Here is a 27,001-nt window from a genome sequence, read left to right as displayed (position 1 = left end):
AGGAGGCTTAAAGTCTCCTGCTAAGATCTCACCTTGTAGTTCTACCAGTTTTTGTTGCACACAGTTTGAAGTTCATTGTGTAAATAACCATGATGTTTCCCCCTTGAAGTAGACGTCTACCAGGCCTTGCCCCACGTCGTTCCATGAAATACAAGGAAATCCAAAATACAATTAACATTTTATTAAAAAAAAAATTCTAACTCACCACTTGGGACACCAAATGTTTATGACAAAGGAAATAAATGCCCTGGGATTAGAAAGACAGTAAGAATCAAAAGACCTTTAGTTCTCAGGAACCAGTGTTAAAGAACTCTGATTCAGAACCCCCAGAAATGAGGCAGAGACGATAGATGAAATGTTTCAACCTGTGTTAACAGTGCCATCAGAAGAGAAGAACGGGCAACACAAAGAATAGCGCAGCCAATTTTAAGAGAAGAAAGACCACCTGAAACAAAATTCACCCCTTTTTCCTTGGAAAGGGCCTGGATATGGAGCACAACTTAAAAAACAGGGACTAAGAGCGTTATATTAAATAACTCTTCTCTTAAAAATGGCCTTGCCACAGGACTGAATCTGTAAACACAGGGTAATCTTGTTTCTATGGTAATGTAAAAAGTCAGTTAAATCTCAAAAGATGCTTTTCACTGTTCTAAATTACAGGATTTTAAACTGTTTTTTCTATATAATACAGCATCACTTAAAATTTTACTTAAAATCAGTTGGTTCAGGCCTGCTTTAGCCTGAAAAAAGTCCTTAATTTACTGGGAACAGTGCCTCAGCTTGGTCCCAAATGTTTTCCCCATTACCATTTCTCAAAAAACCACAGATGGTTTTACACAGTTGAAGACAAGGGCGGTTTAACCCCCGACACTGCGAAGAGTCAGGAGATGACCATCAGGAGTTTAGATCTTCTCGATCACCAAAGCCATGGGATCAGTGGGGCAGGGCCCTGCTACCTTGATTTCTCTTCCACCAGTCTCCACATCAGAAGCTTTTCACTTAAAAAGCTTGATAAAGCAACTGATGAAAACTTCAAGGAAGAAACACAGAGTACCCCCTAAATACAGCAATGTCTTGTTTACAACCAACAGACTTAGGTCTCCACAAAAGTCTTTTTTGCTGTTGTATTACTTCCTTTGGCTCTGCAGAGGGACAGAGCCTCCTCTTAGCTGAAGTCTTCCATTCATTGAACCCCAGTCCTTCCTTTTTCTTGTAAACAGACTCACCCGTTCACAGAGTTGCTGCTTTAATGAAGACTGTAACGAAGCAGAATTGTCACCAAGGTCCATGTTGACAGGAGAGTCTTTAGATGATGTCTGTTTCCTAACTTGCTCCTTTCTTCTCCCATTCCTAGGGTACCATTCAAACACCAGCGTCCCCACCAAAAGAAGAAAGTTAGTTATCCTCTGTAGCCAACCTACATATACATAGAAGCAGCTAGGAGCAGAGACGGTAATTAGGGTGCAACCCCTGTGTGTTTCCCACTGCCTGGAGCACCTATTCAGAGATTCTGAGGCCACGGAGCAGCAGAGAGGGGGTGAGTGATGTCTGCCATGGCAGTGAGGCAGCAGTGGCTCACGTGCTTGCGTGGATTTAATACTTAGTCATTGGGTGCAGGTGCCTCGAAAAATCTCCAGCCGGTAATAAGCAGGATAGAAATAAAGAACAGTTTGCCAAAAACACAGGCAGCTCTAGGCATGCTCTTTCCTGTGCAGATGAGTCAAGGATTCCTAACACTTTCTGTCTAGCCTGCAGGGAAAGCCAGCAATGGCATCTGCTCCTTGTTTATGCCTTACTGAGCCTTTGCCCCCAGCTGGCTGGGTGGCTTCAGGCAAATCCGTCCCCTGTCTGAATACGCTTCTTCAGTTTTCACGGCAGAAGTCCTTCAGAGTCACTGAGGCTTGGGAAACTATCCAGCCCCAGTCTGTCTCTGAACTTCAGCTCTCTCCCCGGAATCTACTGACAATCACGTGGTGGGCAGTGCAGGGACTCACGCCCTCAGGCTGACTCATAAGGACACCGAACCACGTGCAAGCACCTTTCTGGTTGGTCAGTACCAAAGACACAGCGAAGTCCCAGCCCCTGCCTCTTCTTGCTGCGAGCAGAGCTCGCTCAGAGCAGGAAAGTGCCACCTGGGTCAGAAGGGGGCCCCCGCTGTAGTGACCGTCCTGCCGTCCACCGGTGGCCCTGAGAGAGGCCGGGAGGGATCGCTTACCTTGGCTTTCTGGAGGACGGTGCCTTTGCCCGTGACCATGACCGACAGAGGCCTGTTCTTGAGCGCAGTTGCGGAGTTGACTGGGGTACAGTCCAGGGCAGGTGTTGGGGTGGCAGCAGCTTTGGGCTGTGGTGACAGGAGAGAGTGAGGGCTGAGTTAAGGGGAGGGAGGTGTGACCCAGTCCCCACGCCTGGTCCAGGAGGCCCTGCGAGCAGCTCCGAGGAACGCAGCTCCCAGACTCACTCGGGGGCTCACGTTCTCCAGGTGGGTGGTGTCCACGGTGGTGCCCAGTGTCACGGGCCCGGCCTCAGCCTTCTTCAGGTTGTCCTTCACCTCCACGATGCTGAGCTCCAGGTCCACACGCCTGCGCTCCTCCACCCGGCACTCCTCGTCAACCTCCTTCAGCTGCTGCTCCAGGCTGGCCACCGCCCCCTTGTCTGCAGAGAGAAGCAGGTTGGCTGCAGGGAACAAACATCCTTTCAGTCAGAAGCCCTGCCGGGGGGAGGCGGAGGTCTCACACACTCTGCTGAAACAGGACCCTCAGTGGCCCTGGACCACAGTGCTGGCTGCAACACGCAGAGCTGGGACGGGCCTCTCTGCGTGTGGTGGATGGCCTCCAATCGCCAGTCCTGTGTCCGCATTCCGCAAAGGCTGGGGAAGCCCCGGAAGAAGAGCTTTGCCTTCACAAGAGAGCCTGAATCTGAGGCCTGAGTCCCTTCTGGTATGTTCGTAGAGTCTCTCAGTTGTTTTGATACCTGCTATTGTGACAGCGACCCCAAAAGGAGAGAGCAGCTTTATTAATGACCCTGGGAAGGTGGCTGGGCTGTTTGAACCTGCCCTGCAGGGTCCCCTCAGTCCTTCTGGCATGTGCTGCTTCCCTGGGCCGAACGGAGCTGTGGTCCTCAGGCCAGGCGCCTCCTCGGCCCTGTTCTATGCTTCCCTCTTCACCCTGGAGTTCTCAGGTTGGTCCTATAGCACCAAGAAATGATGACTTACTCAAAGTCCATCCTAGGAGCTCATTGCTAGAGGAAAGGATGGCACCACATGTGTTCAGTATAGAATCCTGAGCACGAGCGACTGCTAAGGAGTGGGGGTGATGAAAACGTTCTAAAATTGCCGGTGGTGATGGCTGCACAGCTCTGTGAATATACTGAAAACCGTCTGTAAATGGGTCATCATATGGTCTGTGAATTCTCTCTCAATAAAAGTGTAATATTAAAAAAACAAAAAACAGTGGGTCACTTTCTGCCCCCATGACCTTCCTCCACCAATCATGTTATAAGCTTCCCAGAGATCAGGCTGGGTTGGTCCCCAAACCTGTTTGTTAGTGCGAGTCTGCATTTTAAATATTAAATAAGCACAGAGTTACTCTCTGAAAACGAAATCAAATGCTGCTGAAAGGTCTTAGGAGAGACAAGTTGCTAGGAATCGCCTGAAGAATGATATGAGGATGACTTGGAAAAAAATCTACAAGGATTCAGGTTTCTTTAAAGTGAACACAAAGTGCTTGTAAAGCAATGACCAGATGAGAGGTGGTTAACGCGGGAAGTAGGACCCAGGGCTTCCGTCATCTGGCCCAGGTGGCACTGCAGCAGAAGGTGGGCCAAGAGATGTTTGATTCTCACTTAAAACAAATGAATATCAGGTCTAAACACATGATTTTTAGAGATTTCCTCCTTTAACCAGCTTTTCCAACAACATCCTGGCACAAGACAGTGACCTTTCAGACAGGCTGGAGGGGGAGGACTTTGCAGGGAGTGGCCCCTTGTGCCAAAGGCTGATGGGGCTGCGGGCCAGATGCACAGATCTGGTTCTCCCCGCGGAAAGCCCGGGCCCCTCTGCAGGCCCTTTCTGCCGAGGCCCCCTTACCTGTACACTTTAGCAGGGTCTCCTTCAACTCCCGTCTCTCCCTCCGGAGCTGAGCCAGGTGCCCCCGAATTTCCTCCTTCTTCTTCTCAAGCCTCTCCTTCTCCTCCGTGTACCGCTTCACCTCGGCTTCTGTCCTGTTCTTGCCAAGTTTGATCTCTGCAGATCCAGAGAGGGGAGCCCCCGGGTCAGCCAGGCTGGCCCCAGGGGCCTGTCCCAGCCCACTCCACAGGCTCAGATGGAACCCAGGGCTTTGGCAGTAGATTAGAGCTGGGTGCCAGGACAGGCTAGCACGGACAGAAAAGGAAACTGGGCCCACCCTTCCTTTGCTGTGTGACGTTGGGCAAGTCCTTCACCTCTCTGAGCCTCTGTTTCCTCATCTGAAAGGGAGGGAATCAGGCTAACTTCTCCAAGCCCTTTTTAAAACCGTCAACTCTTATCTAGCACAGGCACCTGCACTGGCTGTCTTCAACTTGTCCTTCACAGGTGGGCTGGCCCTGGCTGGGGCAACAGCCACCGTGTCAGGGCAGCTCGGTGGAAAGGAGATTTTCTGCTCTTCCGTCTGGATTTTGACTGCTGTGATTCCCAGGGAAAGCTCCTCAGGTTCCTGACTCTCCTGCTGCATCTGCTTTGGGAGAAAGCAAACAGGACCCAGCTGGCCGAGGTGCCCCAGAAGGTGAGGTCGGCTCCCCTGCTGGGGGACGGCCTATACCTGCAGCTCGGGGTTCTCTGGAGACTTTACGAGGGGCTCCTCAGGGGTGGAGTCCGTGTCTGCAGGAAGGGCCTCAGCCGGAGGGTCCTGCTGGGGTGGCGTGGGCGAGGGGGCCCGGGCCTGTGCACCGCTGGCACTGTGCACGAAGGACTTGATGGGAGTGAGGTCCAGGTATACGCGGTCGGGGTCGGGCTCGCTTGGAGCATCTGTCGCAGGAGCAGCTTCCTCGGGGGCCTCCCCCTGCACAGGGAAGAGTCAGGGGGCTTTCTCCACTGCCTCAGCTCCCTGGACTCTGGAGGGGGCTCCGGCCCTGCCGCAGAGCTCCCGTCCCTTCCTGGTGCCGAGTTCGCAGGACCTTCTTCCCAGGGAGCCTCCTCCTGAGCTGGAGTTAGGAGGCCCAGGTTCACGTCTCAGGTCTGTCTTTCAAGAGGTGGGAGACCCTGGAAACAGTCCTTCATCCTCCTGACCCCAGCTCCTCATCTGGAGAGGAGCGACTAGCGGTACCTCCCTATCAGGGTGGCTGGGATGAAAGGAGATAACCCACAGAGGCCCTTAGCACAGAGGGCCATGCCCAGTGACGGAAACCTGCTGTCAGGGTGATGATTCCACTTCAACTATGAGCCTCAGAGGCTAATGGTGGCTGGACAGCTACATGGAAAAGAATGAGATTAGAACATTTCTTCGTACCACATACAAACAAAATCTGAAAATGGGTTAAAGACCTCAACGTGAGACCTGAAACCATAAAACTCCTAGAAGGGAACATAGGCAGAACATTCTTTGACATAAATCATAGCAATGTTTTTTTGGATCTGTCCCCTAAGGCAAAAGAAAGAAAAGGAAAAATAAGTGAGATCTAATTAAATTTAAAAGCTCTTGCACACCAAAGGAAACCATTGATAAAATGAAAAGACAACCTATGGAATGAGAGAAAATATTTGTGTGTGATACAACCGACAAGGGGTTAATATCCAAAATATATAAATAGCTCATACAACTCAATATACAAAAGAACAATCAAAAAATGGGCAGAAGACTTGAATAGACATTTTTTCCGAAGAAGACATAGATGGCTCATTGGCATATGAACAGATGCACAATATCACTAATTATTAGAGAAATGCAAATCAAAACCACCACAAGATACCACCTCACACCTGTCAGAATGGCTATCTTCCAAAAACCTGCAAATAACAAATGTTGGCGAGGATGTGGAGAAAAGGGAGCTCTTGTACACTTGGTGGGAATGTAAACTGGTGCAACCACTTTGGAAAACAGTACAGAGATTCCTCAAAACACTAAAAATAAAACTATCATCTGATCCAGCAATTCCACTCCCTTTACATATCCAGAAAAAACAAAAGCACTAACTCGAAAAGCTACGCACACCTCAGTGTTCAGAGCAGCACTGTTTACAACAGCCAAGATGTGGAAGCAGCCCTAGTGTCCATCAACAGATGAGTGGATGAAGAAGACGTGTGGAAATATTACTAACCCATAAAAAGGATGACATTCTGCCATGTGCAGTAATATGGATGGACCTAGAGAATATTATGCTTCGTGAAATAAGTCAGAGAAAGACAAATACTGTATGATATCATTTATATATGGAATCTAAAAAATAATACAAACAAAATGTATATAGCAAAACAGAGTCACAGATAATAGAGAACAAACTAGTGGTTATCAGCAGGGAGAGGGTAGTGGGGAGAGGCAAGATAGGTGTATGGGATTAAGAGGTACAAACTACTATGGATAAAATAGATAAGCAACAAGGATATATTGTATAGCACAGGGAATTATAGCCATTATTTTGTAATAACTCTTAATGGCATAGAATCTATAAAAATACTGACCCACTGTGCTGTATACCTGAAACTAATATTGCAAATCAACTATACTTCAATTTTTTAAGAAAGGCTAATGGTGTCACTGCTCCCCATCCCAACACCACACCCTCCACCCGGGCACTGACCAGAGTGGTTAACCAGATGCTTTATCTAGACAAGTCCCCAAGCCAGGCAGATGGCACAGCCCCGGTATACAAAAGATGACCTCATTGCACCTCAGTTTCTGCACTGATGGCCCCGCTGGTGCCTTAGAGTCCATTCCTCTCAGGGACCATCTAACGATCTCTGGCATTGAGGCACTGAGGTCTGGCAGGGAAGGATGGGCAGTGCCAGGCTGCTGCCCCGCCGGCATCCTTACCACAGCTGTCAGCTCCGACACCTCCACGTCATCATACAGCAGCTCCTGGCGATCCTGGCTGGGCAGGCCGTCAATGTAAGTGTTCGGCTCTGAGAACTTCCTCTGCATCAGCCTGGAAGACACGGCGAGAGAGAGGATTCAGGACAGGGTGGTAAAAGCCACCAGTCTCAAAGGATTCAAAACAACGAGAGTGCAGTGAAATCGTGGGCTATGCAAGAGACCTTAGGACTCGCACTGACCTCATTTTAAAACAAATTCATTTATTTAGAGGTATCTCCTCCCTCTCTCCCCAGGGCCTTCTGACTAGAACTCCTGGTTCCAAATTTCTCTTCCTGAAAAACAAATTTCCCTTGCCCCGTACCACTTAGGATCCTCTTGCCATCTTCTCGCCCTGATTCCTCCTTTTCAGAATCTCCTTCCAACAACAATAAAATCCTCTCTCATTTCATCTTCACAATACACTTGGGCCAGCACAGACAAGATACTCTCCCCATTTCAGCTCAGCCATCTTCCACCTGTGCCACCTCTACCCCCTGACCCAGGACCACGTCTCCCCGAGTCCCAGTCTGCTCCTCTGGGAAGCAGAAGTACCACCCTTGCCCTGCTTACGCCGGGGCGTGCCAGGACCCAGCGAGGGAGCCCTGGGAGAGTGTTGCCTCCGCAGCAAGGAAAGCAGGAGGCCAGGAAAGGCGCCGACTCAGCCTTCGAGAGCTGGACAGTGTCTTATTGGAGCCAGGGATGCTGCAGCTGCCCCCGAGGCCAGAGGCCTGGCTCAGCCCCTAGCTGGGCCTCCCTGAGGGCTGCTCCCTGGCCCTGGTCTTCCTGTGCTGGATAGAGCAGGGCCCGTCCTGAGTTCCCAGCTGTCACCCTGCTCCGCTGATGAGCAGAGGCCAATCTGGGCATGGGTCCAGAAGCATGGCTGGGTGTGGGAGGGTGCAAAGCGGGGGGCCCCTTAATACTCACAGCAGAGAGGTTTTTGCGGCGCTCACAATACAGGAAACCCTGTCGGCATCCACGTAATCGTAGGTGAATTCTTCCGGGTCTGTCTTGGAGCCCGACTCAGAGAGCAGGAGGCCTAGCCAGTGGCCCATCTCCTCAGAAGACTTGGCCTGGGAGGATGCCGAGAGGGACGTGAGCGGGGCTAGAGTGTGCTGCCTCACGCCCCGCCCCGCTGCCCACCTCAGGCAAGGCCTCGGAGAGCCCTGGGGCCACACGCCTCATTTTCACTAGCATATCCCATCCCCCAGGGACCCCAAGTAACATTTCCTGCTGCTAGGGATACCCTGGTGCCACCTCACGGATGCCATGGACATGTGTCCCAAGTATCATGTGATGTTTTTAAACATGTATTTCTAGAAGGCTAACGGACCAGGACTGTTAAAATGTCTGTATTTTAGGTCAACACCTCTATTTTACGAATGATCCCATTTGAGTTTACAACCCTAATCTGTGTATACAAGTCTACCTGGATCCCTAAGAAATAACAAAATTCAAATTTGTTTTTGTTTATGGTTTCAACAGTCAAGATGTCCTATACACCTTACAGCAGGTCAGCTAGCTCTGACAAATCATGAACCAAATCCCAGTGAAGCTGGTGCCTCATTTTCTCCCGGGGAACAATGCATTCTAATTAAATATGTATGACGTTGAGTACTTTATTACAATGCCAACAGGGTGTCTCGGCTTTCTAATGAGCAAGAACTGAGAATTCTAAAAATACTGCAGGTTTACTTTCATGAGGAAAAACAGCCACCATGCTGCATTACACAACACAGCTCTGCCCCCTTACCGCTCTTTTCCTGTGATCAGAGGGGCCGCTTAAAGTACAGTTTGACATTTAGCTGGTTTCCTTTTCCCACTCATTTTCAAGTAGCTTTCTCAATACAGCTTTTCATGTGCTGCCTCTGGCTCCTGCTGCCACCATCCCTGCCCTGGGCGATGGCAACAGCTCCCTAACACGTCTCATTTTATCCCTTCCGGTCTCCCTTCCCTCCATCCCCCACCCGGCCGCTGGAGGAAGCATCCTGGAACCCAAACCCAACGCCAGCCTCCCTTGAAACCCTTCAGGGTCTCCCACTGCTCTTAGGATCTGCCCCCTTTCCCTCCTCACTTTGTCTCACGGGCTCTCCCTACACCAGCCCCCATCCACCCAGCTCGCGAACTTTCCTACATATTCACAGTGCCTGCCCCACTGTTGAGTGCTTACTAAGTAATCAATTGGGCAACTATGGAATAACCTCTCACTCTCGTACTAGAATGTCAGTTCCGTGACAGGGAGCACATCTCTCTCATTCACCACATCACTGTACTGAATCTGTCAATGGGATGGATGGATGCAGATGAATACAAGCTTGTCCCTGGGAAGCAACCGGGATGTGGATCTTTTAGCCACCAGAGGGCAGTATCGGGCAGTATTGGATTAAACGGGACGAAGACCCCTGGATACAGGACTAGGTGAACAGGAGTGAACCAGGTGTGTGCTTAAGTGCCTGTAAAGCCTGCCCAGCTCATTGCAAGGCATTATGTCACCTCTTGTTTTTGTAAATGTTATATAACATCAGACAGAGGGTGGGGAGTGGGAATAATGTAACTGTGTCACAAACCTTATTCTTACCCCCCAGATAAGCCCGAACAGTCAGCATTTTTACGTACTGGGCCCCATCTGGTGATGCACAAACGAAATCACAAACCCACTTTGAGTCCCCAGAAAGTTTTTGCAGCAGCTCAGGGAGTTATAAATATTCCTCCTGCCCTAAGTGCAGGAAATAGCTCATTGTCCCGTTCCTATAACACAACCACCCTGAGGTCAGAAAGGGAATGGAAATTTTTTTAAAATGCAAACAATCTCAGGCAAAGGAAGTGAAAATAGAGCGCGGCTAAGTTGAACCCCCCTGGTGGGACGACGGTCCTCAGGACCGGCAGCAACTGCTGCCCTGACAGTGCCCTCCGCCCTGGCCTTGCCTGGCCCCATCCCCGCCACGGGCCAGTGGTACCTCGAGCTTGGCCAGCTCCTCGCCGTGGTGGAGGATGCGGAAGGAGTAGAGGTGGTCGGGGCTCGGGTCCGGCACCACCTCACAGCCCACCAGGCTGAGGGGCTGCTGGGCCGCCTTGCTCCGGTTCCGGTCCTGGTAGAAGTACAGGTGACTGTCCCTGACGGAGCACCAGCGTGACTTCCACTGGCTGTTGACCAGCACGTTCAGGTAACCTGCGGGGAGGGACGCGGCTGTGCGGGGTGTGGGTGGCCAAGGGCGTCCAGGGCTGCCCTTGCCTCCGGGCCTCCTGAGAGGCTCCTGCAAATCTCAGTTCCAAGACGCGCCGTGCTTTGCCCGGGAGACTTTCTTACCTCGCAGAGGCTGTGAACCTCATATTCTTTCTCCTCCTCTTGTGACAGCTGCTGGACCCTTTGAAGGCCGGCAACACAGTGCTACTGTTTTGAAAACGGCATGTCCAGAGGGAAGTGAGTTGTGTCTTGGCCTAGACCAGGCCGGGGGTGTGTGTGCGTGCAGGACCGAGGCTCCCCAACCCCGGCCTCGTCTCTGGCTCCACGGCCCTGGCCTGCAGCAGCCCTTCCACCACCTCTGCCAGCTTAGGCCACCTGCAGGAAGCTCACCCCAGCCAGGGTCTCCTGGCTGCAGGTGCACTGCAGTCCCTTCACCTCCACAGTCTTAGTTCCCTAAGCTCTCCTGACACCTTGCCATCCCTGGTTACTCGCTCTCAGCCTGCAAGGGCCTCCTCCCCTCGGCCAGCTCCTCCCCATCCTCCCAGAGGTAGCTGGCCCTGGCCCTCCCAGGTCCTGCCCCTCTGCTCCGCTGGCCTTCGGGACACCTGAGTCCTGGAACAGGGACACACTCTGCTTCCTTGTCAGCCTCCCGACTAGACACAGAGCTTGTCAAGGGCAGGAACTTGCCACATTGATCTCCAGCACTTGGGTGTGTGCCCCGTGGCCCCTCCACCAGGGAGCCCTTCTCTCTCTGCCAGGACACAGGGGTACATCCGTCATGCAGGCCTTTCTTGTTTTGAAATGGTTGTATGTGTTGGGTTCCGCTTCCTCCCCAACTGAGATGCACATTTATGGAGCTGACACCGTGTGCCAAGCACAGCCTTGTCCCCAGGGCTGGGAAGATGAGTGCACACCCAGTCTTCAGGACGCTCTGCCTGCCCCACATGCCGTGGGCTGACCCCGCTCTGTGCTGCTCACCTCTCCAGAGGCACTGGCTTATAAAGCGGACGCCTTCTCCATCCTAAGGGACCGGCAGCTGCTCCGAACCTTAGCCGGGAAGAACCAGGCCCGTGCAGCAGGGTCAAAGTGCATGGCCACCTTCGCACCCAGCCCAGTGCTGGACAATCAGTGAGGATTGTGAATTTCTTGGGGGCCACGTGACCATCACATCCCAGTAGCAAAGTGGAAGAATGTGAGCCCAGGACCTAGGAACTCTGGTTCATTCAGGCAGGTGCCACACTTGCCCATCAGAATTCTCTGGACCAAAGCGAGGCGGGGAGCTCAGACACCGAGTCCTGGGAAGGAGAGCGCCTGTGTTCTCTCTGGCCTTTCCGCAGCCACAGGGGACAGAAGCGTGCTTCCCTGCTGAGTAACTTCCAGCAAGAACCCAGCCACATCTCCCAAAGTGACTCACTGGGACCAGGCTCCCAGGCCCAACACTGTGCCCTCTGAGGCCACAGGGGCTGGCAGAGCCAGGCCGTTCCCCAGGGCCCTGGCTAGAGAAGCAGGAGGCTCCCAAGGTCTGGCCCTGTCTGCTGCCGTCCTGCTCCACCCCGACCCCCTGCCAGCCACCAAACTCACAGCTGAACTGGGACTCCGGGAAAGAGCCCAGGCTGGGACAGGGGCTCCTTGAGCAGAAGGAGAAGGCCCAAAGATGGACAGTGGTGGCCTCCAGGCTCCAGGGATTAGTACAGCAATGAGCCTCGGGTTGGAAGCCAGGATATTTGCTGGGAAAGATCTGTCTGTCTGTCCCTCTGTTGTTGTCTCTCTCCTGGCCTCCGTTTCCTCAAGGCCGAGCAAGGGCAGTAGAGATGACCTCAAGGGCCTCCCAGCACGCACACACACCCTCTGTACCAGCAACATGGGCTTCTGTCGTTCCCTTAATGGGTCTCACCAGTGCCCCTCTCAGAGTCTTCGCTCCTGCCCATGGGGGGCATCCCAGCCCGTTCAGCTCCCACCCGTCCTTCAAGGCCCAGGTCCAGGAAGCCATCTCTGTCCACAGAGTCAGAAAAGTTCTTTCTGTCCCTGAGTTCTCATAGCTACTAAGCTGGCGCAGTGTGTGGTTACGGGTATAAGGCCATCATCTCTCTCGAGCTGTAAGCGCTCAGGACCCTGTCCCCCGTCGGCTTGGTCCCATCTCCCTAACACCATGCCTGCCACGCTCCGTACACCTGGATCAAATGAACGTCACTGGAGAGACCGTTGGGAGACAGCCATCAGCTACCCTCCACTTCCACACAGGAGCCCGCCTTGCAGCAAGAGGGCCTTGAGAGGCAGAGAGTGCCACCTGCAGCGACGATCAACAGAAACTGGGCCGTGGGCTCACCCGCCCGACAGGTGTTAGAGCAAGACCCCAAATCCCTGCCTTGGCCCCCTGAGCTACCTTCCCAGAGACCAGCTACGGCCCAGCGGGAGAGCCCACCCTCTGGCCTCAGAGGTGGCTGTGAGTCTTACTGGATGTCTCGAGGGACCTCTCGGGAGGCTCCAGCGAGGTAGATTTCTTCCTGCCCAGGTTCATTAGGTTGCTCAGTTTGAGGCCAGTGGAACATTTCTTCTTAACTGTCAAGAAGAGAGAAAAAGCCATCAGCCTTGCCCGCAGCCTGCCAACGGGCCCTCCTGGAAGATGGAAAAGAGAGCAAAACTGTTCCCCTGCTGTCTGTCCCTCCCCGTGCACACACACGTGTGCGCACACACACATCTGCATCCCAAACTAGGATCCACAGGCCAGAGCCAGGTTTCTCTAGAGTCGTGCCCTCGAGAGAGGGACACCAACCTCTCTCATAGGACACGTCAGCACTGGAGAATCTTTACAGACTGAATCGGCTCAAAGACATCTGAGCTAGGGTTAGCAAACAAGAAGAGATGAAAGAAGATTCTACCCCCAGCAACTCATGACACTTAACTTTAGTTTGGTCCTCTCTCCCTTTTTTCCAGGATCTATCAGCTGTGTGTTTCTAAGCAGTTTAGAAATTGGAGGCATGTGGGAATTAGCTGTTAAAACCAGTAGGGTTGAGCCAGACAGCCAAGCCTCACGGCCCGGGATGCCGAGAGCCATAGCGTTCATACCATCCTTGATCTCTGGGACCTCAGGGTGGCCATCTATGGAGCTTCCACACTCCGGGGCTGACAGGTACTTCTCGGTTATATCTGGCTGTGGAAGAGAGAGAGACAAGTGGGTGATCTTGTCTGGGAATGGTTGCCCTGGAGACCACAAATTATGGGAAAATAATAGATGACTCTTGGGTGTAGGCCAGGGGTCACCTTGGAGGCCAAGTCACTGGTGGGACATGGCCAGGCTTCCCTGGGGCTCCCTGCAGGACCTGCCTTTGCCTTCCCTTCTGAGGCTCCCCGCCCATCCCAGAGCATCTTCCCCTTCTTCAGGCCACCATGCATCCTTGTTCGCGAGTTCTCAAGATAACTGCTCCACTTGACGTGACAGCAGCCCCGCAGCCAGTGGGGAGGGCCTGCCGAGTAAGCATCACAACTGAAGCTGTCAGGCTGGGACCCACCCATACCAGGAGCCTGAGGATGTCTTTTGAGAACGGACTGTGCTACCAACACATGAGGCGTTGGAGAAGGGCGGCCTGTCCGCGCAGGGTCAGAGCACAACTCAAACCCCACCTGGAGCGTTCTCTAGCCAGGCAGGCCTCTCCGAGCCCCACCCTGCATGTGTATAAGATAGGGATGATGCCCCTGTCTGCATTCCCAGGGCTGCTGGGGGACTAGAGGCAGTCCCTAGAGCAGACACTCAAGAGGATTCCAATCAGGCTTCTTCTAGAACCACTGACTCCAGACCGCTGGAAAACAAGCCCGGCAACTCCCATCCAACAAGGCCTTCGCTGGGGACCCAGGACTGCTGTACCTGGACAGGGAATCTGTGTGCTGGGTCTTCAGGGGGAGCTGTTTCTCACCCCAGCATGAAGGAATCCCCAAGTTTACTCTGACTTTTCTTTTCTCACCCATGACCATGGAATGATGGACAACGAAAACATCAGCCCCTCTTGCATCACTCTGGAAGGCTGTGGGTTTCCTCCATGGGGGTGGCCTGTGTCTTCCCAAAGAGCAGAGGGCCTCCTCCCTGCTCAAGGCCTCTGCCTACCCTCTGCCTCCCTCCCTGCCGGGGTGGGGACCCCAAGCTGAAACACAGGGACCCTCTGCTCTGCTCATACCAGGCTTCTGGGCACTCACCTGGGGACGTGGAATGTGACCCCACGGTGACAGCCCTCTGCTCAGCCAGCACCCAGCCCAACTTCCTCAACTGTTAGCCTAAAGCAGGGGCCCCACAGCTCCATGCAAATCAGCAGTAGGGGTGTCCACCCCAGAGGGTCGCCCCTGAAATTGACTGGGGACTAAGTGGGGTGGAAGAGCCTCGAAAAATAAATCTCCCCACCACCCAAGAACAGAGGCAAAGTGACCCTCATCCCAATAAACCATCCCCCAAGCAGGAAGATACGGCAGGTTTCGAGCACCCTCATCAGTTTTCCGGCCAAGCTGCAGCTGCTGCCCTCAGCCCAGCACGGTACCCCTCTATCAACTGGCTGAAGTGCAAGAGCAAGGCTCCCAATCTTATACCTTTCACTTTATGGAGACAAAAACGCAAGTGAACTCTTTCAGGCAGGGCAGAGGCTTACTTTTGGACAGTTCAGGCGCTGGGCATCTGGGGTGTACTGGTTTCCCTCACAAGCACCTTCGGAAGGCAGGCCACTCACCTCCTGGATGACCTGAAGGAAGAGGAAGGCCCTTCAGGCCCGTGCTCACGGCCAGACCAAAGCTGGAGCCCCCCTAGGTCGGGAGGAGCAGGTGGGGGTGAGAGAGAGGATGTGGGATTTCCCAGGGGCAGAGCACCCCTTCCCCACCCCTGCACCAGCCCCGTATGTGGCCTCGGGACCCAGCTGGGTGGGAGGGGTGTTCCTTAGGCCCTGTCTCCTGCAGACCCCCGTGTGTACTAGCAGTGTGCTAGGGAAGGGGGCGGGGTGGGTTTGCAGCAAAGCCCAAACAGGGCCAGAGCAGCCAGCCCTCAGCTTTGCAATTCCCCTCTAGCCCCATCTTGGGCAGGGGTGGCTGTTCATTATGGGGGTAAAGTCTACACTTACCAGATGGCCCTCTGGCTCCTGGGGGCCATGGGGCTCGCTGTGGAGGGTCTACATGCTACCTGGGACCCCAGCCTGGATGCTGCCTTGGTCCGTCCCAGGCTCCCAAACGTGCCTGTCACAACCCACCCCACCTCCTCCAGGAAGGAGCCTGTTAACTGGCTGGCAAGGCTTCACTAGAGGCCAGAGGACAAGTAGATTTCAACTAGAGCCCAAGTCCAGGTGGCCGAGACGGTTGCAGAGCCAGCCGCAGGTGGTGCGACCCGTTCCCCTAAGGCAGGTCGCTACCCCTTCCAGCACAGGAAACCCTGCGAACTTGAGGGATCGTAGACCCTGTACCCCCAAGCACATCCCTCCCTTTGAAAAGGCTGGGGAGCCAGAAGTGCAGGAGCCCCCGGGAGCCCCAGCGGGGAGCAGGCCCACGTGCCCGGCGGCCAGCGCCTCCCTCACCCTGAGCCACTGCTCGGCCTGGTCCTTGCTCTGCAGGCCCAGCACGATCACGTCGGCGTTCATGGGCGTGATCTTCAGCTTGTGCTCCTTCTTCCGCACTTGCTTCTCCTTGTGCACCACGCTGCTGCCCAGCAAGTTCACATCCAGCTGAGGACTGTGGTCCTTGGAGGACTTGTAACACTGGAAGAGAGGAGAGGTGAGACACTGCTTGGCCGGGTTCTGCAGACGAGGGGGCCACTGGGCAGGGCAGGACACACCAAGAGCTGAACCGAAAGGCCAGACACCCTCGGGCAAGTGCAGAACCGTAAACTCAAATATCAGCAATGCCTGTTCTCAGCATCAGAAGGACCAGGCAGCTCGTCTCCCTCTCCCTCAAGCCTCCTCCTCCCACTCACCAGAGATGCCCAGGGCCCTGCTTATCCAAGCTGTCTAATCCCACTGCAGGCCTGGGCTGGCTCCTAAAATGTGTCCTCTGCGGGCAGCTCCCACCTCTCCAGGGTGGAAGGCACTGTGCCCAATTCTCCACCTCTCTACTTCGGTTTCCTCCTCAGCTTTCCCGGTGAGGGGTCCAGAGGGGATGCAGGCTAAGTTTACTGTCCGCTTAGTTAGGAGATGACGTGTTAGCAGAGAAAGGAAGCAACCCTCTCTCCTCCCAGAGAAAATGCACTGCCCCTCCGTTTCTCACTTCTAAAATGGGGGTTCTTAAGGGGCTGCTTAACAGGATTGCCTACAAAAACAGCTGCACACAGCAGGGCAGATTGTAACCGGTCAAGAAGGGGTGTTTATAATGACTCCGTGGAACTTAAATCAGGGTATAAAACCCAATTTTAATTTAAAATAACAGGAAACAGAGCTGTGGTCAGAGTACTATCTTCTGATGCTCTTATGGGTCTGCGTATCATAATCAGTCATTCAGATAAGTCCGACTTCTGAGAAGATACTGATGGTTCTGCTGCACGTGAAAGCCGGAGCCACACCTGGGGCGGGAGCCGTGACTGGGGAGCAGGCTCCGCCCCAAAAAGGATGTGAGGAAGGAGGAGCCCACAGACCAGGGGACAAAATACATATGGGATGGGATGGGATTGGGGGGGGGGGGGGGGGGGGCGTGGTCCTCACAGACCCCTTTGAAAGTCTGATGAAAACAACTAGACCTTTCTAATTAAGAAAAAACACATTCTTCCACGCACACAAAGTTCTTCATGCAATTTCAGGTTGGGGAGAAGGAGAAACCTCCTGATGTAACAGGCTCTGAGCGCCTGGCATCAGGAACCACCCCCTCTCCAAGGAGAGGAGGAGAGGAGAGGAGGGGAGGGGAGGGGAGGAGGAGGCTCACCAGGAGCCTGGTGTCCTTGATGACGCAGAGCTGCTTGGCCCACTGGCCCAGCCACTTCTTGCGCCACAGGAAGGCGCAGATGCGGGCGTCGCGCATCAGCTCGATGCTGGCCTCGGGCGATGGCCACTGGTAGGGGGCCGACTTGCCCTTGCTGCTCTCCTCCTCGTCATAGGACTCGTAGGAGCTGCTCACGGCCTCTCCGTCCTCTGCAAGGAAAACCCCTCTGTCACAGCCCCGCCGGGCCGGGGACGTTCCTCAACAGGCTTTGCTCCTTCGGGAGGAGGGCAGCAGACAGGAACAGACTGTGGTTCTCAGGTCACCCCCGCCGTGCCCTTGAGCCAGCCCACAGCCACCAACCACACACCCAGGCAGACTTTCCAGCCCCCAAACCCCTGAGCAAAGCACCCCGGATGCCGCCTCTAGCCACAGACACAGATAACGTAAAACCAGGAGTCTCCCTCTGCCTCCTCAAATCCTGTCACCTCGGACCCCACGGAAACCTCTGACCAGACACTGCCCTCAGACGTCTGCTCTTGAGGAGTCCAGTGCCCCTACGTGGGGCCTCCGTTTCCTCAACCGAAGGATGAAGCAGTGGGGTGAGACCACTTCTAAGGCCCCAGGAGGAGGGGGTCACTGGCTGAGCCCAGGGCCGGGCACGCCTCCAGCAGCTGCCCGCCGGGCCTGCCCCATCCCTGGTCCTGTCCTGGGAGCAGCAAGAAGCCGTGGCTCACGGGAAGTAAAAGGTGAGAGGAACTGCAGCAGGAGCTGGCCCTCCGGGGAGGCCGCCACCCTCCCACTCCTAAAGGCGCTCCGCATCGTCACAATCACAGCCCTTCTAGAAAGTCTACTCTCATCTTCCACACACTCTGTTCTCTCTCCCTCCCCCACAGAACACCTCCCAGCACGAACTTAGCTCCTTCTCATCTCCACCTGATACCCTTCCTTCCTGGCAATGAGACACCCTCACGTTTTTATCCTGTTTAAAAGAATCCCCAAATTCACCAAATTGCACTCAATCCTATGCCCATTCCACATGCCTTGGTTTCTGTCCCCACTACCCTGCAGAAGTCGCTCTGTTCTCCAGGCCTCACTGCCCTATTCAAGGCCAACAAAAACCAGGTGCAGGGCTTCCCTGGTGGAGCAGTGGGTAAGAATCCACCTGCCAATGCAGGGGACATGGGTTCGAGCCCTGGTCTGGAGGTCCCACATGCTGTGGAGCAACTAAGCCCGTGTGGCACTACTACTGAGCCTGCCCTCTAGAGCCTAAGAGCCACAACTATTGAGCCCACATGCCGCAACTACTGGAGCCCCCACGCCTAGAGCCCATGCTCCGCAACAAGAGAAGACACTGCAATAAGAAGCCAGTGCAACGCAACGAAGAGCAGCCCCCACTCTCCAACAACTACAGAAAGCCCACGCACAGCAGTGAAGAACCAATGCAACCAATAAATAAAAAATAAATTAAAATAAAATAAAAACTAAAAGGTCATGGTTAAAAAAAAAAAAAAAACAGGTGCAGAAAAAAAATAAATCAATCAAACCCTGAATTGCAGGACAATCCTCTCCTTTCCCCAAAGGAGAAGGTCAGGATCCAGGTCCAACCCCTGGCTCGGCACAGGAATCCTGTCTATCATACCCCTGCCCCAGCCTCTGTTTGAATTCCCCCTTGGATGGGAAGATCATACCCCCTGATTGCTGGACAATTCCTTCCATTACCAGGCAGTCTAACAGAAAGTCACATCTATTTCCCTGTGACTTCTACAGACATGTTCTGTTGCATTGAGTCAGAGTGAATGAAACCGTCCTTCTTCTCCACATTACCCATCAGAAAAGAGACAGCCCATGGGTCCCCCGTCTTTTCTTCTCCAGAAGTCTCTTATACTACCTGCATGGCTAGGTTCCTGCATACTAAGAGAACAGAACCACATTTGAATTAGAAATATAGGAAAACGGAATGAGGCCATGGCCACAGTAGTCTGGCTGCAATGCCAATGAAAACGTGCTTTATTTTGCTTTAATATTTCTGAAAATAATACATTGACTATTTTATTATCAGTTTTCTTTAAAAGCAGTGTGATACTACTCCCCTTCCTGGCTTAGTAAAAAAGTTGCATAGTTGACAATTTTATACCTATTAAATAAGCAAAGGTTGAAAACAGTGGTGCTACCCAGGAGGGGACCCTGAACTCTCGTATGGCTGGTGGCAACATAAACTAACACCAGCCTCTCAGGAAACAACCTATCAGCCTGTTGTTTTGAGGCCCATAAAGATATCCATACCCTTTGACCCCATAATCTCAGTCCTGGGAGTTTATCCTAGGAAACTGGCTTTTAAAAAGGAAGGAAGAGGGGAAGGTTACATGCATTAAGATATTCATTCAAGTGCTATTGAACAGTCAGCAGGAGGCGGCTCAGGAAAGTATGATTTCATTCAAGTACCATGCAGCCGTCATCAGTGAAAGCTCTGAAGACTAGTCTGCAACTCCAGAAACACCTTAAGATGGTAAGTGAGAAAGCACAATTAAAATTATCTATGCAAAGAGAGCAGCACTGAAAGGCCACAAGGAGAACTCAAAACAGTGGACTTGCTGCGGTGGTAGGATCAGGAGGGATTTTGTAAAAAATGTCCCCCTTGTCAGCACTGCATTAGCTGCACAATAAATGAAACAAGAATGATGCAGCGATTGGGATGTCTCTTTTCAGTGACAAAGATTAATAAGTGAGGCTACAGAGTTTAGTAGAAGAAGCCGGCCAGATCCCGCCCTCTCCTCCCGGCCCCAGGCTGTTTTGTGCATCTGGGGTTGCCCCACATATTCCATGGAGAATTCTAACACCTGCCCATCGCCTCCAGGGGGGATGGAGACGCTACTTGTAACTGCTTGGAGGAAATTTAGGGCAAATGTATTGACCAGTTTATTTATCTCTAAGAGTGATCATGGCACAACCATACACGTAGGATATTCTTAAACAGATCCTTGGCTTCTAGAGGTCACAGGATGAACAGGAGTGAAAGGCAGGATGCTCAGATAATTCCATCCCCCTTTCTGCTGTCCCCCAGGTGGACTGCACCCACTGTGTCCTGTGGCATGTCCTCGGGAGCAGAGGGCAGAACAGCTGTGCCACGCTCTGCATCCTCTAGCCATCGGTTCAGATGCCACAGGCAGGGGCCCATGGAGGGATGGCCCACGGCATGCGCATGCAGGACCCATGCATGAAGATGAGAAGAGGGCAGCGGCCACCCTTGGGCCATGCACCCCGCCTCTGAGAGCCAGGCAGCAGGCACGGAATCACTGGCATTCCCGCTCTGCGACAAGCAGTACCCAGTGTGATCGTGGCGTAAACGACTCCTTCAGGCACCTGCACCCATCTGGGGACTCCACTGGGAGGAAACCTGCCAGAATGATCTGTGTGGTATCCAGAAGCACAGACAAAGGCAAGAGGAAGAGAAACAAGATGAAGAGAGGGGCAGACCCAAATGCAGACACACAGAGATGTGGCGACGTGGCTGCCCGCCCATCGGAAGTTAGTGCGTTCCCATCGGAGGTGTGGGCTTGTCAGGTGAGACCCCAGCCTGGCCTAGGACATCATTCCCAGCCCCTTCCCATCCAGAGATGTGACTGCCTGCCACCAACAGAATGTGGGTAGAAGCACTGGGCGTCACTGTGGCTGGTGCCTTTAAGCACATAGAGGTTCTCGATCCTTTCTTTGCAGAGGATTCTACGGCCTCAGCGGGTGTCCGAGCCCATGCTGGAAGGAGCCTGCTGACCAGTAATGCCCACACTGAACTGTTCCATGAGTGAGAATTGGATTTGCACTGGGTTGTTATAAACTGCAAGAGGGGTTGCTCGTTACAGCAGCTGCCATGACTGCATCCTCAATGCAGTAGCTGTACCTAATAGCTCCTGCACAGGCCAGCAGGGCACTTACTAAACTTTTGTTCAGAGAGAGGCACCTGACTGAGGGGAGCAGTGAGGAGACTGCTGATACAGCAGGCCAGGAGGCCAGGCAACTGGTCTTTTGCAGGAAGTCAGCAAAATCGCTATTGGCCGAAGAACTAGAGCAAGGGGCTGGAGTCCCATGGTCATTCCTCCTGTTGTGCCTTTGTGTCCCACTGGTCAAACAGGTGTGAGGGACAACAGGCAGGAACCCAGGGCGGGCTGGCTTATAATGCAGGGGAAGCCCCCTCTCTGTGGCAAGTGTGACCAGCTCCCCCCAGGTCATCCTCGGCCCTCGTGCTGGCGGGAGAGAAAAGGCAACTGGGCATCTTCCCACCCCCCGTGCTGACCTTGGGACGACCGCCCCAGCCCAGTCCTGGATAAAGCCAATGTGAATTCCCAGTCGAGAGACAAACACCAGGATCCTTCTGACCACTTGTTTGTGTCGAGATGAAGTGTCTGCCCCACAAACAGGCCCCCGGCAGCGTCTGGGAGGCAGGCTCTGGCTGGCACGGGCCACAGCCCAGGGAGACGGGCTTCAGACGCACGGAGGTGCTCACGGGGATGAGTCACTGCTCCCAGACGCACCCAGACAGCCCTACCGCACCCTCAGCTCCGGTCTCAAATCACAGTCCGGCCGGTGCCTTGGCAACACCTCACAAGCTAAGCGATGTCTGCCCACAAAGCCAGCCTCTTAGAATAAAATTCCTTCAGTCCAAAGAAGCCCTCACCTCCCACACAGTTCCCGGGACCGCAGACAGTAAGTAAAGTGTGAAGAAAGAGGACAAGAATCCCATGTGGCTCCAAGTGACTGGTCCCATCTCATCCCTGGGCCAGTTCTTTGTGACACCTGCAAGGCTCTCCTTTGGCCAAGTTCATTCCCACCACCAGGGATCCTTACCTCTTACATTTGCAAGTTGCTTTATGCTTTTAAAGACCTTTCACTTACACAGGAAGGAAAGAGAAGGAGGTAAGAAAGGGAGAGCGAAGGGATCAGAGTCCAGCTACCCAACAGAATAGGGTCACAATATTTCTTTCTTCCAGATCCTTCAGGGCCTTTCTGTGTTACAGAATTCCTACAGCCAGAGCATTTCTGATTCAATGTCATCAGGCTGAGAACCACTGGTTGAGGACAGATGACTCCAGTAGGAGTCCTGCCCCCATAGCAAAGGCCATCTTTTTAATACCTAAGTTAGGTCAGCCACAAAGTAACCCTCCAAAGGCTGGAGAAAAGTCTATTCGGAGAAAAGCCAAAGTCATCACCAAGGCTTGCAGCTGCCTTCTGTGTCCCCATCTAGCTCTCTCCCCCAACACCCCCTGCTCCTACCACACTGGCCTCCAATCATGCCGAGAGCCCTCCTGCCTCAGGGCCTTTGCACATGCTGTGCTCTCTGTTTAGAAAGTTCTTCCAGCGCATATCAGCCCCACCCACTTCCCATTTCATTCAGGAACCTGCTCGAGGTCATGCTACCAGAGAGGCCCTCCCAAATCTAAAACAACATCCCTCTCCTGCCCCAACCCAGCCCCTGTGGCTTTCCATCCTGACGAGTTATCACCACCTGACACATCCTATGTTTATTTGTCGTCTGTCTTCTCTCACAGAATCTACGTGCTGTGACCACTGAGTCCCACTGAATCCTGTGTGCTGTGGACTTCCTGACTCCCAGAAGCACACTGGGTTCATAGTGGAGCCCAGTGATGATTAGTCCAGTGAAAGAACCTGGAAACCGGGCTCTGGCTTGGCCTGACCACATTTCCATTGCTTAGAGGGCCTTGTGCCTCTAGGCCAACACACCTCTCCTCTGTCACATTTCTGTGCTGAATCCAGCAACATGCAGGCAGGACCACAGAAAGCACCAGACACAGTAAACCAGCTCCTTGTGGACCATCCCGAGTCCCTCCTTGCAGGCGGGCTGGGTCTGCTGTAGGTCCCAGCTCCTCACCAGACCAGAGGCCAAATGCTCTGTGGCCAGCTCTCAATTCGGGCCACACTCTCTGGTGCGAGCAGCCCAGGCTGCCCTGTGTTTCCAGCCGGAGTAGCGTGCCAGTCACCACCTGGGGAGTTGGCACCGACATCCGGCATCCGTGCAGGAAGTGGTTGGGACCCCCTCCAAGCTCCGTCCCCAGGATGTACCATTGAGGGATGTGTCATACGGTTCAGCCTCTTCATAGTAACCCTCTGGAGACTCAATCTTTGGGATGGAGAGCTGTTTCCGTTCTGGAATCTGTGGTATGAACAAATAAACATTTTCAGATACGACATACTGGGAACAACTTGGAATTAACCCTTTGGGTAGAAGGCGAGAGAACCAGAAGAAAAAAATGCCCAGCTTGGACATTAAGCAAGTCGGGAGGGAGAACAGGGATTGCCTGGATCCCTCTTAACCTCCCCATCCAGTGTTTGGTTTGTATCCAGCTGAAGGGCTGTGGGCGCACTGCTCACCTCATTAAGCCTCTGCTTTTTCCCCTGCAAGATGAGGCTCTGACACCCACCGCACACACAATATCGATGTGGACACGACACAACACACTTAAAGGTCTAGATGGTGTCAGGCTGTCGTGGTAGCTATTATGGGTTCTACATAGAGTATGCTGTCTCCAAAGACAAGGGCTGGCAAAAGGCGCACAGAGGAAGAGGACCAGGCTTCTAAGTCCCAAACTCCTCCCATGATAAGTTCAATCACTTGCTCAGCAGATATTGGAAGGCTCCCTCGGACAAGCTGAGAGACACCCAGACGCTCAGGAGTCAGTCCTGAGAAAGACTTAACTAGGTAGCGAATGCTCACAGTTCCTGATCAAGTGCTGTGACAGACAAGGTCAAAGCTCTGTGGGAGCCTGGAGAGTGTGAGGAAGCTTTAGGACCAAGGAAGGATGCTCAGAGGACAGGACAACCCTGACCTTCTTACATGGCATGAAGGTGAATGAGCATCATTTGAGTAGAATAAAAAATATACGCAACTGTGGAGAAACACAGAGCATGAAAATTGTTCTCTCCTCCATTATTCCATCTGTAAAATGGGCACTACACCTTGAAGGTAATCTCATAAGCAATAGCAGGGGAGAAAAAGAGGTAGATTGTGGCATGACTATTACTATATATAGGTCATAAACGTGTTCGCGGCCATCCACACAAGTCTCTGACATCTTTCTGAATCATGAAGTCCCTGAAGAGAGCCAAGGGAATATTCATGAGGTGAGAACAGAAATGGCACAAGCTGAAGTGCATTCCCACTCCTGGTTTTAAGAAGTCCTTGCGCTGGGCGTTCCGCACAAGGGACGGGCCTGGGCTTTCATTGCGGAGAGGAGGGTGCCAAGTGAAGGCAGAGGAAGGCTCTTAAGGTAAGGGGTGCAAGGAGACTGTAGAAGAGGCAGGGCCCTGAGCTCAGGAGGACCCATGGGCTATTGGGAAGTCCCTGCCCTTCCAGGAAGAGGGACAGGAGGTAGGGGGAATCTGGAAACTGTTGCCTTGGAAAATGAGCTTCTTTGGGGGACCTGTGACAGAGAGCTTCGCTAGTCCTGGCCCAGGGGATGGGGGGAGAACAGTCAGCCTGGGCTCGCGTTCCCATGGGACAGTACTCAGCAGGGGCTGCAGGGTGTCTACTCCCAGCTTCTCCCAGGACAGAGTAATGCTCTTGCAGCTGGTGCACCAAAACCGGGCTCCCCAGAGCCACGTCTTCTGTGGCTTGGCAACTACATCTATTTATACGATCTCTAGAGTGAATGTAACTGGCTTTGAATCCAAGCTTCAGCAGTCCACAGATTTGACCATGGGTAGCCGACAGCCTCTCTGGGCCTCGGTTTCCCTCTTCATCAAACAAGAATAGTACTGGGGTTATCCTGGGGATTCAAGGAGACAAAACGTGACAGTGTTTCCGCAGGGCCTGGCCCATATCAAATACGAGGAGCTGCTGCCATCCTCGCCTGGGGGCCTCCACACGTCAGGGCCGTGCAGGAGCCAGGGTACCGGGTTGCTGTCTGACAGCTGAGACGGGCCGCGAGATAACCATCAGCAGAGCCCAGGCCACCACCTGGCTCCCACCCCACATCCTTCTGACTGCATCTGGCCCGACACCAAGAGAGCTGATCCGAGTCCCAGAGGCAGGCTCTGAGCAGCTTGCAGCGCCCGCAGGTGCGACACGCAGCATGCAGGAAGGAACAGAATAATCTGCTCATTTCCTAAGCAGCCCAGCTGTGCTCCGTGCCGGCAGGTGCACGGGGGTAAGCGGCCCCTCAGGCCAGGCTCCTCCAGGGGCGAGGGCCTCGCGCACAGGGGACACAGCTGGTAGCTGCTAGTGGATGCCTTTGCTGCCCCTGGCCTGGAGAGACGTCTCTGCTCCTCTCGGCCATTCCTGGCCGCTCGGTCAACAGAGGAAGGGCCACCTGTGAGAGCCAGGCATGGTCCTCTGACAGCCGGCTTCCTGGGGGCTGACAGGAATGTGTCTCCTCACCTGGGCCCCGACAAGGTCTCCGCTTACGGGTCCTGGGGCTCAGGCCTCTCGAGCAGGCCAGGCCTCCAGCTCCAGCCTCCAAGAAGCCCCACTCTCCATCAGGGGGTGTGGGGACCCTTGTCTTGGTAAGGAGGTGGGTCCCATCTGGAGAGAAGCTCTGCTCACCCAAGATCTGGCTCTGTCCTGGATTCCCACGATTAGGACAGGACGGAAGGGGATTGAACCCTCCTGCGGGTCCGTCCCCACAGGAGGCCTGCCCTCCCATCTAGGAGTGGAGCACCAGGGGGTGTTTCTTGAGGGTCTCCCAAGCCTCTCACTGTAAAATCATCTGTAAATGGATCTATACAGAGAGGCAAAAAGGGCAGTGGCAGGAATCTGAGCTCCAGGGCTGGGTTTGAATCCTGACACTGGGCACATCCAAGCTGTGGGATTCTGGGCAACTGACTTGACCTCTCTGGGCCTCAGTTCCTCTGCTGTAAAATGGGAAGAGTAGAAATACCCATCACGTGGGGTCACTGTAAGAATTAAACTGTGCTCAGCATTATTAAATAATAAATATTAGTTTTCACTAACCTTCAATATAAAATATAAAAATATCGATCAAAGGGAGAAAAGTCGCATGTATGCGTGTTTGGTAGAGGAAGAACAGGCGTACTCTGGGAGGATGCAGAGGAGGTGTTTGGGCCTGACCTGGCTTATGCCGAGCTCTGCCTCCTTAAAGAACAGGACAGCCCCTGTCCTCAAGGCTGCCAGGGCAGACGATAAGGGCCTGGGTCAAGTTAAAGGACAAAACGATTCCAACAGCTCAGAAGAGAGTCACATAATTACACAGACACATTGGCCTATTATCAGAGGTCAAAGGAGTAAGAGATCCTAAACTCCTGGACTTAAGAGTAAAGGAAAGTTATTTTAATTATCAGCATGATGATGACGCACATTCAATGAAGATGCAGAAGAGATGTGACTTTGGAACCTGAAAGAACATCCTGAGGGTTCACGGGAAGGGACAGGGAAGGAAGCCAGCCTGCTCAGCGTGACTTGCCAGAGGCTGGCAAACTTTTCCTGTAAAGAGCCAAACAGTGAATAGCCAGGGATCTGTAGGCCACTTGGAGGCTCTGACCTCAGCTCTGCAAAAGCACCCACAAATAACACACAAATGAGTAAGCTTGGCTAAATTTCAACAAAACGTATTTACAAAAGCAGGTGGCGTGGGATTCGCTCAGGGGGCTCTGCTTCGCCAGTGCTGACTTGGATTAGACACAGAGCAGACGGTGAGGGCCGCCCCAGGAGACCTGAGGCGTCCCTGCAGTCCCCAGCAAGCTGCCCCAGAGGGCACGGTGGAAGGTTCCGGGGGGAGGCTGGCGGACCCAGCCCCGCTCCCCAGACCAACCACGGTGACGGCCTTCTGGGGAGTCCGCAGCTCCCCCCCCCCGCAGAGCGGCCCACGGACGTGCAGCGACCACGCGTTCAGGCCTCAGAGGGGAGGGGGTGGAGACGGCGGCGGCCAGGAGCAGAGCGCTGCCA

At 53.5% G+C, this 27,001-nt stretch overlaps 2 protein-coding genes across 10 annotated transcripts in view; one reads left to right on the top strand and one right to left on the bottom strand.

The window, feature by feature from the left end:
• Nucleotides 1-1,487, top strand: part of VWA2 (von Willebrand factor A domain containing 2) — a 55,516-nt gene extending 54,029 nt beyond the window's left edge. For all 4 annotated transcript variants that reach the window (XR_009053749.1, XR_009053752.1, XR_009053747.1 and 1 more), the window contains one exon: nt 1,355-1,487. The gene's annotated coding sequence lies outside the window, so the exon portion shown is untranslated. The remainder of the gene's footprint in view (nt 1-1,354) is intronic.
• The window catches only part of AFAP1L2 (actin filament associated protein 1 like 2), a 117,546-nt gene continuing 90,711 nt past the window's right edge, over nt 167-27,001 (bottom strand). For 2 of the 6 annotated variants that reach the window (XM_057735239.1, XM_057735240.1), the window contains exons 5-19: nt 23,164-23,254; nt 17,095-17,300; nt 15,762-15,941; nt 14,853-14,942; nt 13,288-13,372; nt 12,676-12,780; nt 9,995-10,206; nt 7,965-8,110; nt 7,002-7,113; nt 4,794-5,033; nt 4,535-4,706; nt 4,085-4,240; nt 2,459-2,652; nt 2,216-2,341; nt 167-1,350 (exon numbers count right to left, since the gene is read on the bottom strand). In XM_057735239.1, the coding sequence (XP_057591222.1) occupies nt 1,324-1,350; nt 2,216-2,341; nt 2,459-2,652; nt 4,085-4,240; nt 4,535-4,706; nt 4,794-5,033; nt 7,002-7,113; nt 7,965-8,110; nt 9,995-10,206; nt 12,676-12,780; nt 13,288-13,372; nt 14,853-14,942; nt 15,762-15,941; nt 17,095-17,300; nt 23,164-23,254 (2,142 nt within the window). In that variant the 3' untranslated portion in view covers nt 167-1,323. Of the gene's footprint in view, nt 2,342-2,458; nt 2,674-4,084; nt 4,241-4,534; nt 4,710-4,793; nt 5,034-7,001; nt 7,114-7,964; nt 8,111-9,994; nt 10,207-12,675; nt 12,781-13,287; nt 13,373-14,852; nt 14,943-15,761; nt 15,942-17,094; nt 17,301-23,163; nt 23,255-27,001 lie in introns of all 6 variants that reach the window. The other 4 variants (XM_057735238.1, XM_057735234.1, XM_057735236.1 and 1 more) reach the window with 4 other exon arrangements.

This window comes from Hippopotamus amphibius, chromosome 5, assembly GCF_030028045.1.
Source record: "Hippopotamus amphibius kiboko isolate mHipAmp2 chromosome 5, mHipAmp2.hap2, whole genome shotgun sequence".
In the NCBI taxonomy this organism is placed as follows: Eukaryota; Metazoa; Chordata; class Mammalia; order Artiodactyla; family Hippopotamidae; genus Hippopotamus; species Hippopotamus amphibius.
This window is presented reverse-complemented; position numbering and strand designations above follow the sequence as displayed.